The sequence below is a fragment of the Pseudophryne corroboree genome, chromosome 9 (genome assembly GCF_028390025.1).
Source record: "Pseudophryne corroboree isolate aPseCor3 chromosome 9, aPseCor3.hap2, whole genome shotgun sequence".
Lineage (NCBI taxonomy): Eukaryota > Metazoa > Chordata > Amphibia > Anura > Myobatrachidae > Pseudophryne > Pseudophryne corroboree.
Genome location: NC_086452.1, coordinates 296306822 through 296331638, shown reverse-complemented (window position 1 = coordinate 296331638; position 24817 = coordinate 296306822). Strand labels below are relative to the sequence as shown.

Below are 24817 nucleotides of genomic sequence, written 5' to 3'. Positions count from 1 at the left end.
AGAGGTACCTGCTGTTCCTGATACAAGGGTTTGTTTGTATAAGGGTAAAAAGCCTGAGGTGACGTTTCCCCCTCTCATGAGCTGAACACTCTTTGTGAAAAAGCTTGGGAATCTCCTGACAAAAGGTGGCAGATTCCCAAGAGAATTCTAATGGCATATCCTTTCCCCTCTGAGGACAGGGAAAAGTGGGAGTCATCTCCCAATGTGGACAAGGCTCTATCACGACTGTCCAAGAAGGTGGCGCTTCCGTCTCCTGACACTGCTGCCCTTAAGGACCCTGCGGATTGTAAGCAGGAAACGACCTTAAAATCCATTTATGTCGCTACGAGTGCGCTGCTCAGACCTGCCGTGGCGTCGGCATGGGTGAGTAGTGCTATTGGTAAGTAGGCAGATAATTTGGCATCTGACATGGATACTCTGGATAGGGATAGCATTCTTTTGTCTCTCTGTTATATAAAGGATGCGGCGAGGGATATTGGCCTCTTGGGATCAAGGGCCAATGCCATGGCAGTCTCGGCCAGGAGAGCGCTGTGGATTCATCAATGGAATGCTTATTCCGACTCTAAGAAAGCTATGGAAGCTCTCCCATATAAAGGTGGTGTCTTGTTTGATGACGGCCTTGCTGACCTGGTGTCTACAGCTACAGCGGGTAAGTCATCTTTTCTTCCTTATGTTCTTGCACAACAGAAAAAGACGCCGCATTATCAGATGCAGTCCTTTCGGCTTAATAAATACAAAAAAGGAAGAGTGTCGTCCTTCCTTGCCTCTAAAGGTAGAGGAAGGGGAAAAATGTCGCCTGCTGTGCCAGGCTCCCAGGAGCAGAAGTCCTCCCCAGCTTCTGCCAAGTCCACCGTATGACGCTGGGGCTCCTCTACGGGAGTCCGTACCGGTGGGGGCGCGTCTCCGACTATTTAGTCAGGTCTGGTTTCACTCGGGCCTGGATCCTTGGGTGTTAGACTTCGTGTTCCAAGGGTACAAACTGGAGTTTTAAGAAGTGCCCCCCCCACACCAATTTTTCAAATCAGCCTTGCCAGTTTCTATCCCAGAAAGGGAAGTAGTGCGTGCTGCGATACAAAAGCTGTGTCAACAGCGTATCATTGTCACGGTACCCCCGTCTCAACGGGGAGAAGCGTTTTATTCGAGCCTATTTGTCGTACCAAAGCCGGATGGCTCGGTCAGACCAATCCTGAACCTAAAATCCCTCAATCTGTATTTGAAAACTTTCAAGTTCAAGATAGAATCTCTTCGAGCAGTGATTTCCAGTCTGTAAGGGGGGGATTTTATGGCGTCAGTCGACATAAAAGATGCCTACTTACATATCCCAATATATCCTCCACATCAAGCTTTCCTGCGGTTTGCGGTTCAGGATTGTCATTACCAATTTCAGACGTTACCAGAAAACAAACAATGATGATAAGATACCGTGCGCCAAGGATGGCTGCCTCTGATTTCAGGAAATGGACAAAAGTGTCACCCCACACTCCAGAAATCGATATGGTCAAAGGAATGCCATTAGAATCCAGAGGCACTCAAAAAAAACATAAATAGACATTCATAGTGTATCATACATATACAGGAATGATTCAGATGAAATCTTTTAATAAGCTTTGTACCTATAATTGAGTCTACTTTTTTAAGAGTAGACCATCACGCTTTTTGGGGGGAGCTGGAATTCCACCAGTATAGGTTCTAAATGGCTTTGGTCTTCCTCTCCACAAGTGTGACCCAAAAAAGAAAGATAGAAAACCTCCAATGGTGCAATATCTTTTATTCACTATGTTGAACATATACAAGACAGGGTTAAGGGTGGTCTCTCACCATATGAAGTGGTCTACAAAGTAGACAATACCAGCAGGTTTTAAAAGATGTTCACACACGGGCGTCCCCGGTACCGGCTGCTCAACTCCACAGGTGATGTCCCAACCGTCTCCCTCACAACAGACAAGTCCTCCTGCCAACGCGTTTCGACACAAGCAGTGTCTTCATCAAGGCATAAGGAGGAACTGACCTTCTAATCTATATATACCCATCTTAATTCTCTAAGGGGTAAACCTATTTCCAGACATGGAACTACTATCTAAAACCCCTATCCTAATACTAACAATTCATCCCGATTTTGATCCAGTCCATATTTCATAATCAACCGCATGTTCCCGCCAAGGGGGGGAGAGTCCACCCCTCTAGCCGGTGAATCCCGCCAGCCGGAAGTCGTCATTATGGCCGCTACCGGAAATACGTCATTCGGTCCGCGACCGGAAGTGCGTCATCCCCCGCGATCCGCTACACCCGGAAGTTGCGGGGATGTGGCTTCAAACGTCCCACCGGAAGTGTATTGTCCGTCAATCTCCTCTCTATTATTGAGAAGTCCACCTTTCTCAAGCCATAATAGGTTTATTAACATCCCACGGTAAAGTCATTTTGGTGAAGGGAATCGCCTCAATGGAAGGGGAAACATTAAGATAGATTAAAAACCATTCTAATTGCAAAAATACAGCTTAATGTCTAAAATATCCCATGGGAAAGGTTTGTAAACTCAATACTTTAAAATACACAACTCCTTTTGATAAATTTTTTTTTTAAATAAAAGGTCTTAAAACAATAATCCCTACAATCTTAAAACAATATTTTTATAAAAACCACTTCAATTCAAAGTCCTTAAGTCCTTTGGGGACAAGGGTACCGTGATTGTAAATCATGGTCATTTCACTTCTAGGCAATTTGGACCCCAAATCATTTCCCCTGCTATCACCCTTAATATGCTTAAGGCCATAAAAATTCCTGATGTGGGCTGTATCACAATGATGAATACTTTTAAAGTGCGAAGAGAGGGCATGTGTTTCTATACCTTTTGGCAATATTCCTTAGATGTTCCCCTAATCTCACTTTTAGGGGTCTACCAGTGCGTCGAATATAAAATTTCCCACATGAGCATTCAATACAGTAAATTACATTCGAAGTGTGACAGGTGATCAGATCCGTTATTTTGACCTTTTTATTATTGATCATAACCTCTGTTATTTTCATACCAAATGTATTTTTCACTTTCTTACACGCCATGCACAACCCACATCTATAAAAACCAGTGGATAAAACCTTAGGGCCTTTTGGGGATACAGGGCACATACTTCATACTAATTTGGTTTTAAGGTTAGGGGCCCGTCTAAATATGCACAGTGGGTTTGGAGGTAAATCATCCCCTATTACTGGATCCTTCTTTAACACTTGCCAGTGTTTCTTCAGGATCCATTGGACCTTAGTATGCTGTGAGGAAAAATTCGTAATGAAAGCCTATTTGAATTTCTCTTCTTTCCCGTTTCCTTGCCCCTTGATTAGTTTAGAATGGTGTCTCTATCCAATTCTGAAATCTCTAGAAGAGCCCTTTCAGTCTTGTTTTTATCATACCCACATTCATCAAAACATTTCACCATTTCTCCAGCCTGCATCTGAAAAACTTCCTTATCCGAACAGTTTTTCCTTAATCGTCTGAGCTGTCCTGATGGTATGGATTCTAACCATCTATCATGATGGCAGCTATCCCTGGAGATGAAGGATCTGGAGTCGGTGGGCTTAATGTAATTTTTTGTTTTCAATGAACCTTCCTCTACATAAATTGTTAGGTCTAAGAAGTTCACACATTCCTGACTTATATCAAAGGATAGGACTATATTTCGATCATTATTGTTTAAAAAAACGAACAAAAGTGATCAAGTGCCTCCTTCCCACCTCTCCAAATAAAAAATATATCATCGAAAAAATCCTCTTTCCACTCTATAGCTGGTAATAAATTTAACACATCTCCTGTGTCTTTCAAATGGGATCTGTTTGTTAAAACTAAGGGCTGAATATAAAAATCAATAAAAGAGGATAAATTCGCTGTCAATGAGTCCACCCCGGACACTATAGGTCGTCCTGGTGGGTTCAACGTGCTTTTGTGCATTTTTGGCAAAATATAAATAGTTGGTATAATCGGGTTCTCTATTAGGAGAAACTTAGATTCTGTTTCTGTGATGGTACCCTTTTTAGTATAGACTTCTACCAGGGTCCGTAATTGAGTACCCATTTTTTTAGTGGGGTCTCCCCTGATTTTTTTTATAGGTCGTTCCATCACTTAATTGTCGGATAACCTCTATTTCGTATTTGACTCTGTCCATCAAGACTACGGCTCCGCCTTTATCGGCCGGCTTGATGATTAATAAGAGCCCGTCGTTCTTTGAAGGTTAGGTTATATCTGACTTTCTCCGATTCTAGTTTCTCCAAATCACTGAGTACCAATGCACTAAAAGACTCTAAAAAGCATCCTTTAAGGTATGAAGGAAAGAAATTAGATTTTGGTCTAAATAGGAGATTCCCTCAGTCTCACTCACCAACTGCTCATCAGATTTTAGTTTAAAGAATTTCTTTAAGGTTAATTTACTTATAAACTTTTGGATGTCAATGAAGGTGTTAAATTGGTCTATCTTTGTTGAGGGGGAGAACTTCAATCCCTTTTCAAGTAGAGTTCGTTCCTCATTCAACAAGATATGTGAACTCAGATTAAAAATCTTGACACTATGTGCCTCTGGACCATTACTTTTAGAACTATTCAAAGGTTTTCTCTTACTTTTTTTATTCTTTTTCTTTTTATTTCTTGCTTTGATCCGATTCTGATTTTTCCCACCCCTTTTTCCCCTATGTGTATGTTTTATTTCCATACAGGGGCTTTCCTTCCTCTGTCTAAAAAAGGGGATAAATTGTATGAAGGTATATCATCTAGAGGAAAAAAACGGTTGGGATGTATGTAGTTAGATCTCCTATCTCTCCCATTCCAATCACCCCATTTATTATCATCGTTTCCATTCCTCCAATTTGTATGATCTTTATTTAATATTCTGTCATCATATCCCAATCTATCAAACCTCCTATTGGGGTATCTATTCCTCCGTCCCCCAAAATTGTCCCTGGTGTTTGTTTCTTGGGGAGCATCTCTACCCTGTGTCAGTGCTGTTGTCGATTCTAGTCTACTTTGACGGAACTGGTTAACCCTTGGTTTCCTTTGCCCTAGTTTTACATTCTTTTGTTTAGGATGAACTGATTCAACTTTAGTGTTTTCCTCTATTACAGGATCTGGGCATATCTCTATGTTTTTATCCCGTTGGAATTTCTTTACTTTCCTTGCTACAAGAGTTCTCTCAGCTTGCGTAATCTTAACCTCAATGGCTTTCTCTTTCTCTTTGAAATCGGGAAGATCAGAGAAAGGGATTATTAGTTTCTTAAAATCCCGTATCTCCATCTAATTTTATTAGATCATTTTTCCTTTCATCTACAATCAGTCGCATTAGGTCAAATGAGCAATTTTCAATAATCATTTCCCATTTCTGTTTAAAACCCTCTGTAGATGTAGTGAAACTGGCCTGTTTGGTGATTTTTAGGCCTTTAGGGACCATTTTAGAGGCTAGGTACTTCTCTAGGGTAACCACCTCCCACCAAATTCTGTTCTCTTTCAGAAGGGTATTTTCCAACTTCTATAACAGATTGTCCAGATCCTCGTCTACTAGAACAATGTCATTGTCAGATGAGTCGAACATACTATGCAACTTTTTCAGTCTTTCTTCCCTAAACTTAAACATACTGGCTGCACACTCTGATCAATTTAGGATGAACACAACAATACCAGAAAACAAACAATGATGATAAGATACTGTGCGCCAAGGATGGCTGCCTCTGATTTCAGGAAATGGACAAAGAAGTGTCATCCCACACTCCAGAAATCGATATGGTCAAAGGAATGCCATTAGAATCCAGAGGCACTCAAAAAAAACATAAATAGACATTCATAGTGTATCATACATATACAGGAATGATTCAGATTAAATCTTTTAATAAGCTTTGTACCTATAATTGAGTCTACTTTTTTAAGAGTAGACCATCACGCTTTTTGGGGGGAGCTGGAATTCCACCAGTATAGGTTCTAAATGGCTTTGGTCTTCCTCTCCACAAGTGTGACCCAAAAAAGAAAGATAGAAAACCTCCAATGGTGCAATATCTTTTATTCACTATGTTGAACATATACAAGACAGGGTTAAGGGTGGTCTCTCACCATATGAAGTGGTCTACAAAGTAGACAATACCAGCAGGTTTTAAAAGATGTTCACACTCGGGCGTCCCCGGTACCGGCCGCTCAACTCCACAGGTGATGTCCCAACCGTCTCCCTCACAACCGACAAGTCCTCCTGCCGACGCGTTTCGACACAAGCAGTGTCTTCATCAAGGCATAAGGAGGAACTGACCTTCTAATCTATATATACCCATCTTAATTCTCTAAGGGGTAAACCTATTTCCAGACATGGAACAACTATCCTTTAACATCCCTATCCTAATACTAACAATTCATCCCGATTTTGATCCAGTCCATATTTCATAATCAACCGCATGTTCCCGCCAAGGGGGGGAGAGTCCACCCCTCTAGCCGGTGAATCCCGCCAGCCGGAAGTCGTCGTCATGGCCGCAACCGGAAATACGTAATTCGGTCCGTGACCGGAAGTGCATCATCCCCATCCTCCGCGATCCGCTACACCCGGAAGTTGCGGGGATGTGGCTTCAAACGTCCCACCGGAAGTGTATTGTCCGTCAATCTCCTCCTCTATTATTGAGAAGTCCACCTTTCTTAAGCCATAATAGGTTTATTAACATCCCACGGTAAAGTCATTTTGGTGGAAGGAATCACCTCAAAGGAAGGGGAAACATTAAGATAGATTAAAAACCATTCTAATTGCAAAAATACAACTTAATGTCTAAAATATCCCATGGGAAAGGTTTGTAAACTCAATACTTTGACCATATCAATTTCAGACGTTGCCGTTTGGTCTTTCCACGGCCTTGAGGGTCTTCACCAAAGTAATGGCGGAAATGGTGGTACTCCTGCGCAAGCAGGGTGTCACAATTATCCCGTACTTGGACGATCTCCTGATAAAGGCAAGATCAAAGGAGCAGTTGCTAAGAAACGTGGCACTCTCCCTGACAGTTCTGCAACAGCATGGTTGGATTCTAAATTTGCCAAAGTCACAGTTGATTCCGACAACTCGGCTGTCTTTCTTGGGTATGATCCTGGACACGGAGTTGCAGAGTGTTTCTCCCAGCGGAAAAAGCTCTGGAAATCCAGATCATGGTCAAAGAAATTCTGAAACCGGCAAGAGTGTCGATTCATCAATGCACTCGGGTGCTGGGTAAGATGGTTGCGGCTTACGAAGCCATTCCGTTTGGCAGGTTTCATGCCTGGGTATTTCAGTGGGACCTGTTGGACAAGTGGTCCGGGTCTCGCCTGCACATGCACCGGAAAATAAGTCTATCTTCCAGGACCAGAATATCTCTCCTGTGGTGGTTTCAAAGTTCTCACCTCCTAGAGGGATGCAGGTTCGGGATCCAGGATTGGGTCCTGGTGACCACGGATGCAAGTCTCCGAGGCTGGGGAGCAGTCACACAGGGAAAAAAAATTTCCAGGGAAAATGGTGAAGCCAGGAAGCTTGTCTGCACATAAACTTTCTGGAATTAAGAGCCATCTACAATGGCCTTCTGCAAGCGTAACACTTTCTTCGAGGTCTACCTGTCCTGATTCAGTCGGACAACGTAACAGCGGTGGCGTACATAAACCGCCAGGGCGGAACAAAGAGCAGAGCGGCGATGGCGGAGTCCACAAAAGTTCTCCGCTGGGCGGAAAAACATTTAAGCGCTCTGTCAGCGGTCTTCCTTCCGGGCGGGAACAACTGGGGAGCAGATTTCCTCAGCAGACACTATCTCCATCCAGGAGCGTGGGTTCTTCATCAAGAGGTTTTTGCAGAAGTGACAAGTCGTTGGGGAATTCCTCAAATAGACATGATGGCGTCTCGCCTCAACAAGAAGCCTCAGAGATATTGTTTCAGGTCAAGGGACCCTCAAGCTAGTGCAGTGGACGCCCTGGTAACTCCGTGGGTGTTTCAGTCGGTATATGTGTTCCCTCCACTTCCACTCATTCCAAAAGTGATAAGGATCATAAGAAGAACAAGGGTTCAGGCGGTACTCATTGTTCCAGATTGGCCACGGAGGGCCTGGTATCCGGATCTTCAGGAATTGCTCATAGAAGATCCCTGACCTCTTCCTCTCAGGGAGGATCTGTTACTGCAGGGGCCGTGCATCTTCCAGGACTTTCCGCGGTTGCGTTTGACGGCGTGGAGGTTGAACGCTAAATCCTAGCTCGAAAGGGTATTCCCGGGGAAGTCATCCCCACTCTCCTTAAGGCTAGAAAGGAGGTCACGGCGAAGCATTATCACCGTATTTGGAGAAAGTATGTGTCTTAGTGTGAAGCCAAGAAGGCTCCTACGGAGCAGTTTCAGCTGAGTCGTTCCTCCATTTTTTGCAGGCAGGTGTGGATGCAGGCCTGAAATTAGGTTCCATTAAAGTGCAGATTTCGGCTTTATCTATTTTCTTTCAAAAAGAATTGGCCACCCTTCCAGAGGTTCAGACTTTCGTGAAGGAAGTACTGCACATCCATCCTCCGTTTGTGCCACCGTGGGATCTTGACGTGGTGTTGCAATTTTTTTATGTCTCACTGGTTTGAACCTTTGCGAAAGGTTGAGTTGAAATTTCTCATTTGGAAAGTGGTCATGCTTTGGGTCTTTGCGTCTGCAAGACTGGTGTCGGAATTGGCGGCTTTGTCTCACAAGAGCCCCTATTTGATTTTCCATGTGGATAGAGCGGAATTTAGAATTCGTCAACAATTTCTGCCGAAGGTGGTTTCTTTGTTTCACATGAACCAACCTATTGTGGTGCCTGTGGCTACGGATGCCTTGGCTGTTTCAAAATCTCTCGCTGTAGTCAGAGCTTTGAAAATTTATGTCGCCAGAACGGCTCAAATTAGGAAATCAGAGGCTCTGTTTGTCCTATATGCTCCCAACAAAATTGGGGCTCCTGCTTCCAAGCAGAATATTGCCCGCTGGATCTGTAATACGATTCGGCATGCTCATTCTACGGCTGGATTGCCGTTGCTGAAGTCAGTGAAAGCCCATTCTACCAGGAAGGTGGGCTCATCTTGGGCGGCTGCCCGAGGAGTCTCGGCGCTTCAACTTTGCCGAGCAGCTACGTGGTCGGGTTCAAACACTTTTTTGCTAAGTTCTACAAGTTTGATACCCTGGCTGATGAGGACCTCATGTTTGCTCAATCGGTGCTGCAGAGTCGTCCGCACTCTCCCGCCCGGTCTGGAGCTTTGGTTTAGACCCCATGGTCCTTTTGGAGTCCCCAGCATCCTCTAGGACGTAAGAGAAAATAGGATTTTAATACCTACCGGTAAATCCTTTTCTCCTAGTCCGTAGAGGATGCTGGGCGCCCGTCCCTGTGCGGACTGTTTTTGCAGTAGTATTGATAGTTATTGTTTCTGTTACACGGAGGTTGTGTATCGGTTATGTACATGCTGTTAACTGGTATTGCTTAAAAGCCATGTTGTACGGTGTGTTGTGGTGTGAGCTGGTGTGTTTCTCACCCTTGGTTAACAAAAATCCTTTTCCTCGAAATGTCCGTCTCCCTGGGCACAGTTCCTATAACTGAGGTCTGGAGGAGGGGCATAGAGGGAGGAGCCAGTTCACACCCATTCAAAGTCTTATAGTGTGCCCATGTCTCCTGCGGATCCCGTCTATACCCCATGGTCCTTTTGGAGTCCCCAGCATCCTCTACGGACTAGGAGAAAAGGATTTACCGGTAGGTATTAAAATCCTATTTTTTCATCTGGACAGGGCTGTTCTTCGTACTCAACCGGGTTACCTACATAAGGTGGTTTCCAGTTTCCACATGAATGAGGAAATTGTGGTCCCGGCCTTAATATCCCCGAATCTCTCGGATACAGAGCGTTCTCTGGACGTTGTTCATGTTCCGTGTCCTATGTAAACCGAACTGTTCACTACAGAGTTCGGATTCCCTCTTCATCCTTTATGGTATTCACAAATGTGGTTGGCCCGCTAATAAACAGATTCTGGCCAGATGGATTAGAATGCCTATTGCACAAGCATACTCTAAGTGGTCTTCCAGTCCCAGCTTCTATGTCTGCCCATTCTACACGGTCTGTTGGACAGTCATGGGTGCTGAACAGTTGTGCAAGGTGGCTGTTCTTTCATCCACACTTTTTCTTAGGTTTTATGCCTTTGATACATTCGCCTCCCAGGATGCTTCATTTGATCGCCGGATTTTACTATTCACTCAGTAGCGTTGTTACTTACCTTTGTTAACTCTTTCTTTCTTTGAAGTCCACAGGGTGCCCACCCTGACACACCTGGGTTTGCGGCATTGGTCACTGGTTCCCTTCTTCTGTCTGTCAGAGTGTGTTCTTATGTGTACCATCTTTCTTCGCTTGCTCTCACTCTCTTCATCCGCTTCCTGCTTTGGGTTTGTTACCAAAACTGACCTGCCTGAGCATGGAGGCGGGGTTATAGGGAGAGGGGCTGGGCATCCTGGGATATCTGAAAAGGCTTAACTGTATGGTGCCCAGGAGCTGATCCTTTAACCCCAATGTTATCCCTGTGGACCTCGAAAGAGTTAACAAAGGTAAGTCTACCATAACACTCCTTTTTCAGGTAAGGTAGGGATTACTCTATACTTACCAGGTGTCTGAGCTTCATTTACTGTATATTTTTGAAAGACGAAATCTTCTGTGAATGCATGTGGCAATATCAATATATTTCTAATAGATTACAAATGTTTACATTTGCCGTAAGATGTAACATTTATTTAACATTTCTGCAGCGGGGTACATTGGTTTCTACAGGGAAACATCGGGGTGTAGAGATGGATCTCTACCAACAGGCTAAAGATGGATCTCTACCAACAGGCTAAAGATGGATCTCTACCAACAGGCTAAAGATGGATCTCTACCAACAGGCTAAAGATGGATCTCTACCAACAGGCTAAAGATGGATCTCTACCAACAGGCTAAAGATGGATCTCTACCAACAGGCTAAAGATGGATCTCTACCAACAGGCTAAAGATGGATCTCTACCAACAGGCTAAAGGTTTAGACTGTCCCAGGATGCATTGGGGGCCTCCTCTATAACCCCGCCTCCAGGCACTGTGAGCTCAGTTTTGAGTTGGTGTCCTGCAGCGCAGGTCACTTAACAGGAGGGGCTGCACTGGCAAAGCTTTTTTATTAGAAGACTTCAAGGGCCGCAGCACTTATGTCAGAGTGACATTCTGTGCTGCGGCTCCGTCACCTCTCCAGCGGCGTCGCCTACTCCCGCTGGCTCAGTTCCTGGGTACTTGCAACGGGGACGCCCAGGAATTGGGTAAACGGTCACAGCGCTCTCCTGGTTCGCGTGGCTGCCATGAAGAGAGGAGGTAGTAGGGTCCCCCAGGTGGGACACGCCATTAAGTCGCGTTCCGATCATAGTCTAGAGCATAAGTTCTCAAACTCGGTCCTCAGGACCCCACACAGTGCATGTTTTGCAGGTCTCCTCACAGAATCACAAGTGAAATAATTAACTCCACCTGCACACATTTTAAAATGTGTCTGTGAGTAATTAATACACCTGTGCACCTGCTGGGTTACCTGCAAAACATGCACTGTGTGGGGTCCTGAGGACCGAGTTTGAGAACCTGTGGTCTAGAGAGACGGACTGCGACGCTGGCGTGGACACCGTCACCGAGCAGGGACCGCACTATATCCACCAGGGCATAGGAGTACAGGTCGGGTATACTAATGCCCACTTTAATAAGACTCCATAGCACCAGGTGATGAGGACCAGCACAGGGGAGACTGCGCTTGACCTGTAGCCCCTCCCACAGCCCAGGGCGCCATCTACTGCTGATGTTCCCGCCCTGGAGCTGCCTCACACTCTCCCTCACTCCCTGACTGAGACACTGGGTGCCATCTTCTAAGCAAAGCTGTGTCTTGTCTACGGGACGGCAGGGCATGGTCTCCCCTGTAAATCCGCCTGTACATCCGCGCTGTGATTTTACAGACACTTAAGTATTCTACATGTCGATATAAAGACAGCGTTAGTTAAGAATAAGTGTACCTGTGCCAGAATATATTGTACGAGTATTCTGATATGCACATCTGGTCTCAGACCGCGCTTTGTTGTATGTGTGTGTAAAATATATATATATATATATATATATATATATATATATATATATATATTATATTTTCTCTAAAATAAATATCTGCGTTGTCACTGTGTGTGCCTGTATCTGCTGTGTGGATTTCACTTTCAGTGTATCCCAGCTTTAGCTATCACTGTATTCTGTATCCTAAGGGACTAGGGGGGGTCATTCCAAGTTGATCGCACGTAGCAACTTTCACACTGCCTATGGGGGAGTGTATTTTAGCATAGCAGGTCTGCGATCGGTTGTGCAGCCCTGCTATGCTAAAGTTTTGTGTAAAACAAGACTAGCCCTGCAGTTACTTACCCTGTGCGATGGATCCAGCGATGAAGGTCCCAGAATTGACATCTGACATCTGCCCTTCAAATGCCTGGACACGCCTGCGTTCGCTGCTCCCGGAAAACTGTACGCCTTACTCCTGTCACTCATCTTGTGACTGCCATTTCGAACGCTTTCTTCGTACGCTGCATTGCTGCCGCCAGGCAGCGACGCGCCTGCGCAATGCGTGCGCCGCGCATGCTCAGTTCTGACCCATTCCCACCGCTGCAATGAACCGCAGCGTGCGAACGGGTCGGAATGACTCCCAAGGTGCCTCTGGGTTACATACATATATATAGTGCTTCACAGTACTTAACGTAAAGTATATTCTACTGTGTACTCAGTCACATAATACCAGATTTATTTGCTGATGTTGTGTATTGTGTACGCTTTCACATACTAAGGGATTTATTCTCAGGTATTGTACTCTGTCTGGCTGTATCGTACTAATATGCTCTGCTGTTCCATATCTGAAAATGTCTAGCAAAAAGGGTGGGAAATCCGAGAACGCTCCTGCATCATGCAGCGCATGTGCCAAGGAGTTGCCTAAGGGGGATGTTTTGTATGAGGGTCTGTGTACTACGTGTCATACATCTCCCAGTAAGTCCGCAGCTCCTATAACCAATTAGGAGCCACCTTGGGCGGCGTTCTTATCTGTTAAATACGCTTGTGACACGCCTTACGCCCCCTATGGGACTTCCTTTGCCATTACAGTCACATATTGTCCCTATGGTAAATCCGCCTTGGGTGGATAATTTGTCTACCCAGTTGCAGCAATTGAATCAATCCTATGTTAGACCTAAGACTGCCCGAGTCATTCTCGTGCCACGGGCTCATCTAAGCGGGCTACTTCCTCCTCACAATCCACTAATCTCTCTGAAGATTCTACTGATGACGATGGGGAGCATGCTGATCCGTCAAACACTGACATAGTTGCTTCTGACTAGGAATCCACAACACAGGTTGATGTCCCTAACCTACTTGATGATGAGGATTCCACTACGGTGTCTAAGAAACCTGATAACTTTAAACGTCAGAAGGTAACTAAAACATTATTACCGCATTCTGACCATTTGTTGGACATGCGACGAGAACCCTAGATTACTCCAGGGAAGAAAGTCTCCCTGTCTAAAATGATGGTTACTCTCTCTCCTCTCACTGCAGAGTTGTGTAACAAGTGGGAATATTCAATTCCGGTGGATTCCCATGTCACACGTTTGGTGCCATCTGCTCTGCCTGTCACCACTGTCACCTCACTGAAGGAACCGACAGATAAGCATGTGGAGGGATGCCTGAAGTCTATTTACTCTCTTACAGGTGCTGTACAGAGACCCACTATAGCAGCCTCCTCGGCTGCAAAAGGTATTGAAGCGTGGGTTCAGACATTAGATGATGAGTTGCCCCCGGATATATCTGACAATGTCAGACATTTTCTTTCTCATATTACCACCGCCGCCTATTGCATACAGGAGGCATCCTCTGAGGCAGGTGTATTGGCAGCCAAGGCAGCAACTACGTCCATCCTGGCTCGCCGTATTCTGTAGTTGAGGTCATGGAAGGTGGACCTGGACTACTAAAAGACCTTGGAGGTACTACTTTTTAAGGGAGACATCTTATTTGGGGAAGACCTCAATAAAATTGTGGCTGACTTAGCGGCTGCTAAGACTGCTTTTCTCCCTAAGACTACTCCTTCGACACAGAGGGCAAAAGTACCACTTTTCGCTCCTTTCGGCCTAAAGGGAAAGTTTTTAAGGTCAGGCATACCCGAGACAATCTCTTGCTTCCAAAACCACAAAGCCCAAGGCAAAACAGTCTTGGGCAGCCCATCAGGCTGCTTCTAAACACGACAAGCCTGCCACATGATGGGGCGGGCCTCCCCCTGTGCACCCCAGGGTGGGAGGCCGACTTCTGCGATTCACCCAGGTCTGGTTAAAGGCCACTTCAGGCGCTTGGGTGCGAGAAGTTCTCTCACGAGTACGCAGTCTCTTTCAAGACGCGTCCCCCCTCGCTAATTTTGCACCACGGTTATCCCTTCGTATCCGTTAAAGGCGCAAGCTCTACAATTGGTTGTGCGTTCCCTCCTGGAGACAGGAGTGGTGGTGCCGGTACCTCTGTCCCAGAGAGGCAGTGGATACTACTCGACCCAGTTTCTAGTACAGAAACCCAACGGGTCTTTCTGGCCCATACTCAACCTCAAATCACTGAACAAATATGTGAGATTGTTTCCATACGGAACTTGAACAATGCGCTCAATTGAATTGGCTAAGGAACCAGGAGACTAGATGGTATCCCTGGATATACAAGATGCTTACCTGCATATACCTATTGCCATATCGCATCAGCAATATCTGCTGTTTACTATTGGCAACCTCCACTATCAGTTCAAGGTTCTGCCATTTGGACTGGCCATGGCTCCCTGGCTCTTCACCAAGGTTATGGCTGTGATGACTGCTCATCTCCGTCGCCAGGAAGTCAGTATCCTGCCGTATCTGGACGACTTGCTGATTCTGGCAAACTCCCACAATGTACTCCTCAGTCTGCAATTGACGGTAAACTTTCCTACAAGCCCACAGGTTGCTCATCAACTGGAAGTGGTCCTCCCTAGTCCCAGCTCAAAGCATGGTGCACCTGGGGGACTGCTGGACACAGGGTCAACGGCTGTTTCTGTCTCCATAGAAGGTCCTGAAGCTTCAGGACAGGACATTCGGCGATGCAAGTACTAGGCCTATTGGTGTCTGCTTTCGACATGGTAGAGTACGCTCAATTTCATTCCCACCCTCTGCAGAGGTTAATCCTTTCCAAATGAGATGGCCTACCTTATCAGATCAGGTCTCGCATGATCTCCTTGACTGCGGAGGTTCGTCTGTCGCTTACCTGGTGGCTACAGATCCAGCAGTTGAGCAGGGGCCGTCCCTTCTGGATCCCCAACTAGGTCCTACTGATGACTGATGCCAGTCTAAGGGGTTGGGGTGTGTGTTGGAGCAACACTCTTTTCAGGGTCGGTGGACCAAGGAGGAATCCCTACTCCCGATAAACATCCTAGAATTGCGGGCAGTGTTCAACGCTTTGTCTCTCGCCCTGCCTCTGCTACAGAACAGGCCTGTTCAAGTACAGTCATACAAAGCCACCACAGTGGCATACATAAACCATCATGGAGTCACTCTAAGCTGCATGGCAATGATGGAAGCGTCAAAAATCCTTTTGTTGGACGGAATGACATCTGCCAACAATATCGGCAGTGTTCATTCCAGGAGTACTCCACTGGGAAGCGAATTTCCTCAGTCGTCAGGATGTGCACGCCGGAGTGGAGTCTTCATCAGGAAGTCTTTCAACACCTAGTGGACAAGTGGGGCCTACCAGAGGTAAACCTGATGGCGTCTCGACACAATAACAAAGTTCCGATCAAGCAGCGTTCGTGGATGCACTGGCAATTCCATGGAACTTTCGGCTGCCCTACGTGTTCTCTCCAGTGTCTCTACTACCCAGGGTACTACGGAAGTTCAAACAAGGAGGAATACTATTTCTAGTCACTCCAGTGTAGCCCAGACGGCATTGGTTCTCAGACCTGCAGGGTCTATAGATAGTGTCCTCTTCTCCTTCCTCAACGCCCAGACCACCTCGTTCAGGGCCCTTGTGTCTACCTGGACCTGGCCAGACTGGCTTTGACTGCGTGGCTCTTGAAGCATCACTCCTCAAGGCCTAAGGATTCTCTGAGGCTGTTATCCAAACTATGCTGAAGACCCGCAAACCGGCATCTGCACGGATTTGTTACAGGGTCTGGAATTCTTACTTCACCTGGTGTTCTGCTAAGAATTACGATGCATGCAAAATCTGAACTTCCAGACTTCTGGCTATTCTGCAACAAGGCCCAGACTTAGGTCTTTGTCTGGCTTCCCTCAAGGTTCATGTCTCTGCCTTGTCGGTGTGGTTTCAGAAAAAAATTGCGTCTATTCCTGACGTTCATACTTTCACTCAGGGTGTTTTATGGAGTCAGCCTCCCTATGTCCCTCCTGTGGCTCCATTTGGATCTGTCCTGAATGCCCTGCAAAGGTCTCCATTTGAACCTCTTGATTCAGTGGCCCTTAAATGGCTCACGCTCAAGGTCTTGTTTCTACTGGCTATTGCCTCTGCTAGGAGGGTGTCGGACCGGTCGTCCACCCTTTGATATTTCACAGTGACCGAGTGGTTCTTAGAACTCCCCCTGGTTATTTGCCTAAGGTGGTGTCCTCTTTTCACCTTAACCAAGAGATTGTGGTTCCGGCCTTTATCTTCTCTGATTTGTCCTCCAAAGAGCGGTCTTTGGATGTGGTGAGGGCTCTTTGTATTTATGGGGAGAGGACTGCTTCTATCAGGATGTCCGATATCTTTTTGTACATTGTGGTTTTCACAAACGTGGCTGGCCTGCAAATAAGCAAACCTTGGTCACATGGATTAGAATGGTGATTGCACAAGCCTATGCGCAGGCTGGACTTCCAGCTCCTGCTGCTATTAAAGCCCATTCTACTCAGTCTGTTGGACCTTCTTGGGCGGCCCGCCGAGGTGCGTCCGCTGAACAATTGTCTAAGTCGGCTACGTGGTCTATGCCTTCAATACTTACACCTCCCAGGATGCATCCTTTGGATGCCGGGTACTCATTCCCGCTTCGACGAATCCCCTCCCATGAGGAACTGCTTTAGGACATCCCCAATGTTTGCCTGTGGAAATCAATGTACCCCGCTGCAGAAATGGAGATTTATGGTAGACTTACCATGGTTTAAATCTTTCTGCGAGGTACATTGGTTCCACAGGGCGCCCACCCTGACGCACCAAGCTTCTATGGGTTTGTATTTGTATTTTGCATTAGTCCCTTCTCCTGTCTTGAGAACGTGGTTCTATGTGACTAACATCTACTTTCTCTTTTACCTGCTCCTGCATTGGACTGGTTTACGAAACTGAGCTTCACAGTTCCTGGAGGTGGGGTTATAGAGGAGGCCCCAATATATCATGGGACAGTCTAAAGCTTTAGCCTGTTGGTGCCTGGATCAAGATTCATCTCTACACCCCGATGTTTCCCTGTGGAACCAATGTACCTCGCAGAAAGAGATTTAACCATGGTAACTCTACCTTAAATCTCCTTATTTAGAGTGTAATTCAAAATAAGAGAACCTGATGTGTTTTTCAAATGTGCCTTCTTTTGAATGTACACCTTCAGTTGATTGAGGTTATACAAACTAAGGAAAGAGGAAATTTCTCACAGACCATTTCTTTTATATAGGTTGACAAAATCCTTAAAGTCATTCCTCGTGACCGGAAGACCTTTCTTTTCTCTGCTACAATGACTAAAAAGGTGAGCAAAAAATGGTGATATTGTATTAAATATAATGGGGAATTCATTTGTTTTGTGTGCACCCATAAGTGACAGGTTTAGCTGTGGAAAATGCCTAAACCCGTCCAAAAGGGCTGCTTTGAGCGACCAAACTTCTGTTGGGGCGCCAAAAATGCCAACTTATTGCACATTTCAGCTCACACTACAGGTGGCTGCAAGCTGAAATGTGTGTCGTGTCAGTTAGTCCGTCCCCCTCCTCTCCCTCGAGGCTGTTCGGCCCAAACGGAGCAACAATTGAATTTCTCTGTTCAGTACCATCTAGAGGCAGCTGCAGGGTAGAGCAATTGAATCACCACCTTAGTTGTCAAGACTATCCTTTTTGTTGGGGTGCCTTCATGAAAATGTATTGATACATTGTAGTTTTGAAATGTATTTACCATTAAATGCTTAGTTGTACATTCTGTGATACCCACTTCACTTGGAGGTGTAACTTATCTGTGAAAACACTGTCTTTTAATGAGCTGTTTAGTGTACATGTCTTGCAAGTTGTAAGAAAAAAAGGATACACTAAACGTGCATTATTATTATTATTATTATTATTATTATTATTATTATTATTATTATTATTATTATTATTATATATATATTTTTTTATATTATTTTTTTTATGGCCAGAATGGTTGTAACTTGTAACACAAGCCTTTTTCTTTATAAAAGCATGCCTGTCTACACAGTCTGGCAGGCTATTTTAAGCTTCTCAACAACATTCTTGATGGCTAGCATTCCCCCTATGAAACGAGCACTGAAGTTACTGAGAAAAGTAAGATGTAGTGAGTGGAGATATTGGGCAAATGGGATTGGGAGAGAGGGTACAGTAGAGGGATAGCAGAGTAGGGAATCAACTGAGCAGTAGTATGGAGAGACGTAAGTATTTTGAACCTAAAAGTACATAGTCGAATGGATTAAAAATAGAGATGCTGTACTGTACTACAAAATGTTTGAAGGAAGAATGGTAAGCAACAAACAATCAAATTACCAGGTTAATTTGTGCAAGTGATTGAATTGAGTAGTAGTATGCAGGGGTATAATGCTTGAGAACTTGTGGTATTTTAATATTAGGAAGTGGAGTAAAATCCATTCCAAATCCAGTTTAAACTGCAATTATAATGCTGTACCCTTGGAATGACATCTTAGACTCCAGCATTCTCAATGGCCAGCAATGCTTTTTCTCTAACGTCCTAGTGGATGCTGGGAACTCCGTAAGGACCATGGGGAATAGCGGGCTCCGAAGGAGGCTGGGCACTCTAGAAAGATTTATGACTACCTGGTGTGCACTGGCTCCTCCCACCATGACCCCCCTCCAAGCCTCAGTTAGATCTTGTGCCTGGCCGAGGTTGGATGCACACTAGGGGCTCTCCTGAGCCCTTAGAAAGAAAGTATAGATTTAGGTTTTTTATTTTCAGTGAGACCTGCTGGCAACAGGCTCACTGCAGCGAGGGACTAGAGGGAGAAGAAGCGAACTCGCCTGCTTGCAGCCGGATTGGGCTTCTTAGGCTACTGGACACCATTAGCTCCAGAGGGATCGACCGCAGGCCCAGTCCTTGGTGTTCGGTCCCGGAGCCGCGCCGCCGTCCCTTACAGAGCCAGAAGCAAGAAGAGGTCCGGAAAAATGGCGGCAGAAGACATCAGTCTTCACCAAGGTAGCGCACAGCACTGCAGCTGTGCGCCATTGCTCCTCATGCACACCACACACTCCGGTCACTGATGGGTGCAGGGCGCTGGGGGGGGGCGCCCTAAACAGCAATATAAACACCTTGGCTGGCAAAAATACATCACATATAACCCCCAGGGCTATATGGATGTATATTAACCCCTGCCAGATTCCATAAAAATGCGGGAGAAAAGTCCGCGAAAAAGGGGCGGAGCCTATCTCCTCAGCACACTGGCGCCATTTTTCCCTCACAGCTCCGTTGGAGGGAAGCTCCCTGGCTCTCCCCTGCAGTCTACACTACAGAACAGGGTTAAAACAGAGAGGGGGGGGCACTAAATTTAGGCGCAGTATAAATTATATAAAAGCAGCTATAGGGGACATAACTCAGTTAGTCCCTGCATTATATAGCGCTCTGGTGTGTGCTGGCATACTCTCACTCAGTCCCCCCAAAGGGCTTTTGTGGGTCCTGTCCTCATTGGAGCATTCCTTGTGTGTGTGCGGTGTGTCGGTACGGCTGTGTCGACATGTTTGATGAGGAGACTTATGTGGAGGCGGAGCAGATGCCGATAAATGAGATGTCGCCCCTGTGGGCCGACACCAGAGTGGATGGATAGGTGGAAGGTATTAACCGACAGTGTCAACTCCTTACATAAAAGGCTGGATGACGTAACAGCTATGGGACAGCCGGCTTCTCAGCCCGCGCCTGCCCAGACGTCTCAAAGGCCATCAACGCTCCCTCAGATGGCAGACACAGATGTCGACACGGAGTCTGACTCCAGTGTCGACGAGGTTGAGACATATACACAATCCACTAGGAACATCCGTTACATGATCCCGGCAATATAAAATGTGTTACACATTTCTGACATTAACCCAAGTACCACTAAAAACAAAGGATTTTATGTGTGGGGAGAAAAAGCAGGCAGTGTTTTGTTCCCCCATCAAATGAGTGAATGAAGTGTGAAAAAGCGTGGGTTTCCCCGATAAGAAACTGGTAATTTCTAACAAGTTACTGATGGCGTACCCTTTCCCGCCAGAGGATAAGTTACGCTGGGAGATATCCCCTAGGGTGGATAAGGCGCTCACACGTTTGTCAAGGTGGCACTGCCGTCTTAGGATACGGCCACTTTAAAGGTACCTGCTGATAAATAGCAGGAGGCTATCCTGAAGTCTGTAATTACACACTCGGGTACTAGACTGAGACCTGCAGACTGCTGCAGCGTGGTCTGTACCCCTTTAAAACAGGGATACTATTTTGCGAACATAAGACGTCGTCTTATATATGAGGGATGCACAGAGGAATATTTTGCCGGCTGGCATCCAGAATTATTGCAATGTCCATTCTGTCAGGAGGGTATTGGAGACCCGACACTGGACAGGTGATGCTGACTTTAAAAGGCACATAGAGCCTTATAAGGGTGAGGAATTGGTTGGGGATGGTCTCTGGGACCTCGTATCCACAGCAACAGCTGGGATGAAAATATTTTACCTCAGGTTTCCTCACAGCCTAAGAAACGCACTGTATTATCAGGTACAGTCCTTTCGGCTTCAAAAAAGCAGGCGGGTCAAACGAGGGAAGAGGGAAAAAGCTGCACCAGCAGCCAGTCCCCAGAATCAAAATTCTTCCCCTGCTTCCTCGGAGTCCACCGCATGACGCGGGGGCTCCACAGGCGTAGCCAGGTACGGTGGGGGGCCGCCTCAAAAATTTCAGCGATCAGTGGGCTCGCTCACAGATGGATCCCTGGATCCTTCAAGTAGTATCTCAGGGGTACAAGCTGGAAGTCGAGGCGTCTCCCCCCCGCCGTTTACTCAAATCTGCCTTGCCGACAACTCCCTCAGGCAGGGAGGCTGTGCTAGAGGCAATTCACAAGCTGTATTCCCAGCAGGTGATAGTCAAGGTGCCCCTACTTCAACAAGGATGGGGTTACTATTCCACACTGTTTGTGGTACCGAAACCAGCCGGTTCGGTGAGACCCATTTTAAAATGGAAATCCTTGAACACTTACATAACAAAGTTCAAGATGGAATCGCTCAGGGCGGTTATTGCAAGCCTGGACGAGGGGGATTACATGGTATCCCTGGACATCAAGGATGCTTACCTGCATGTCCCTATTTACCTTCCTCACCAGGAGTACCTCAGATTGTGGTACAGGATTGCCATTACCAATTCCGGACACTACCGTTTGGACTGTCCACGGCACCGAGGGTGTTTACCAAGGTAATGGCAGAAATGATGATACTCCTTCAAAAAAAAAAAAAAAAAAGGAGTTTTTATTTATCCCATACTTGGATGACCTCCTTATAAAGGCAAGGTCCAGGGAGCAGTTACTGGTCGGAGTAGCACTATCTCAGGAGGTGCTACAACAGCATGGCTGGATTCTGAACATTCCAAAGTCACAGCTGGTTCCTTCCACTCGCTTACTGTTCCTGGGGATGATTTTGGACACAGAACAGAAAAAAGTGTTTCTCCCGCAGGAGAAAGCCAAGGAGCTGTCATCTCTAGTCAGAGACCTCCTAAAACCAAAAAGGGTATCGGTGCATCGTTGCACACGAGTCCTGGGAAAAATGGTGGCTTCATACGAAGCAATTCCATTCGGCAGGTTCCATGCGAGGACCTTCCCGTGAGACCTCTTAGATAAGTGGTCGGGATCGCATCTTCAAATGCATCAAATGATAACCCTGTCTCCGAGGACCAGGGTGTCTCTACTGTGGTGGATGCAGGGTGCTCATCTTCTAGAGGGCCGCAGTTTCGGCATACAGGACTGGGTCCTGGTGACCACGGATGCCAGCCTTCAAGGCTGGGGAGCAGTCACACAGGGAAGAAACTTCCAGGGCCTATGGTCAAGTCAGGAGACTTCCCTACATATAAATTCTGGAACTGAGGGCCATTTACAATGCCCTAAGTCAGGCAAGACCCCTGCTTCAAAACCAGCCGGTACTGATACAGTCAGACAACATCACGGCAGTCGCCCATGTGACCCGACAGGGCGGCACAAGAAGCAGGATGGCAATGGCAGAAGCCACAAGGATTCTCCGATGGGCGGAAAATCACGTACTAGCACTGTCAGCAGTGTTCATTCCGGGAGTGGACAACTGGGAAGCAGACTTCCTCAGCAGACACGACCTACACCCGGGAGAGTGGGGACTTCATCCAGAAGTCTTCCTGCTGTTGGTAAACTGTTGGGAAAGGCCACAGGTGGACATGATGGCGTCCCGCCTCAACAAAAAGCTAAAGAGATATTGCGCCAGGTCAAGGGACCCTCAGGCGATAGCTGTGGACGCTCTAGTGTCACCGTGGGTGTACCAGTCGGTTTATGTGTTCCCTACTCTGCCTCTCATACCAAAGGTACTGAGAATAATAAGATGGCGAGGAGTAAGAACGATACTCGTGGTTCCGGATTGGCCAAGAAGGGCTTGGTACCCGGAACTTCAGGAAATTATATCAGAGGACCCATGGCCTCTGCCGCTCAGACAGGACCTGCTTCAGCAGGGGCCCTGTCTGTTCCAAGACTTACCGCGGCTGCGTTGACGGCATGGCGATTGAGCGCCGGATCCTGAAGGAAAAGGGTATTCCGGAAGAAGTCATTCCTGCGCTTATTAAAGCCAGGAAAGATGTTACGGCAAAGCATTATCACCGTATGTGGCGGAAATATGTTGCATGGTGCGAGGCCAAAAAGGCCCCTACAGAGGAATTTCCACTAGGTCGATTTCTACATTTCCTGCAAGCAGGAGTGAATATGGGCCTAAGTCTAGGCTCCATTAAAGTACAGATCTCGGCTCTGTCGATTTTCTTTCAAAAAGAATTAGCTTCAGTACCTGAAGTTCAGGCATTGTGAAAGGAGTGCTGCATATTCAGCCCCCGTTTGTGCCCCCTGTGGCACCTTGGGATCTCAACGTGATGTTGAGTTTCTTAAAATCACATTGGTTTGAGCCACTAAAAACCGTGGATCTAAAATATCTCACGTGGAAAGTGGTCATGTTATTGGCCTTGGCTTCAGCCAGGCGAGTGTCAGAATTGGCGGCTTTATCATGTAAAAGCCCTTATCTGATTTTCCATATGGATAGGGCAGAATTGACGACTCGTCCCCAATTTCTTCCTAAGGTGGTGTCAGCGTTTCACCTGAACCAGCCTATTGTGGTGCCGGCGGCTACTAGTGAATTGGAGGACTCCAAGTTGCTAGACGTTGTCAGGGCCCTGAAAATATATGTTTCCAGGACGGCTGGAGTCAGAAACTCTGACTCGCTGTTTATCCTGTATGCACCCAACAAGCTGGGTGCTCCTGCTTTTAAGCAGTCTATTGCTCGCTGGATTTGTAGTACAATTCAGCTTGCACATTCTGTGGCAGGCATACCACAGCCAAAATCTGTAAATGCCCATTCCACAAGGAAGGTGGGCTCATCTTGGGCGGCTGCCCGAGGGGTCTCGGCTTTACAACTTTGCCGAGCAGCTACTTGGTCAGGGGCAAACACGTTTGCAAAATTCTACAAATTTGATACCCTGGCTGAGGAGGACCTGGAGTTCTCTCATTCGGTGCTACAGAGTCATCCGCACTCTCCCGCCCGTTTGGGAGCTTTGGTATAATCCCCATGGTCCTTACGGAGTTCCCAGCATCCACTAGGACGTTAGAGAAAATAAGAATTTACTCACCGGTAATTCTATTTCTCGTAGTCCGTAGTGGATGCTGGGCGCCCATCCCAAGTGCGGATTGTCTGCAATACTTGTAAATAGTTATTGTTAACTAAAGGGTTATTGTTGAGCCATCTGTTGAGAGGCTGTTGTTTTCATACTGTCAAACTGGATATAGTATCACGAGTTGTACGGTGTGATTGGTGTGGCTGGTAAGAGTCTTACCCGGGATTCTAAATCCTTCCTTATTATGTTTGCTCGTCCGGGCACAGTGTCCTAACTGAGGCTTGGAGGGGGGTCATGGTGGGAGGAGCCAGTGCACACCAGGTAGTCATAAATCTTTCTAGAGTGCCCAGCCTCCTTCGGAGCCCGCTATTCCCCATGGTCCTTACGGAGTTCCCAGCATCCACTACGGACTACGAGAAATAGAATTACCGGTGAGTAAATTCTTATTATTGCAGGTCCTGAAATTCATTCTCTTAAATAATCTCTTAAATAATACACACTGTATTAGCTGGCACAGAGGGAAGCCTGTTTGATCAGTATGTCCAGCGGTCTAATTAACGGGTCACCTCTGCAGACAGACAAACTTTCTTGGGATGTGAAAAGTGTAGCAAGAGGTAAAGGAAACCCTCAGGTATATAAGGTGAAGATGGTTTTACCTGTGATAGGGACCTCTGATTAATTTTTAAGGAACTGGTGCATTATCAGAAAAGAAGAGTGCAGGTAGCAAAAGCAACCGTAGAGTTAATTATTTAT

The 24817-nt window shown here is 46.3% G+C and overlaps 1 protein-coding gene across 2 annotated transcripts in view; it reads left to right on the top strand.

Annotated features, from left to right (window-relative positions):
* Positions 1-24817, top strand: part of DDX47 (DEAD-box helicase 47) — a 268148-nt gene that overhangs the window by 88576 nt on the left and 154755 nt on the right. For both annotated transcript variants that reach the window (XM_063940384.1, XM_063940383.1), the window contains exon 6: positions 17670-17741. In XM_063940384.1, the coding sequence (XP_063796454.1) occupies positions 17670-17741 (72 nt within the window). The remainder of the gene's footprint in view (positions 1-17669; positions 17742-24817) is intronic.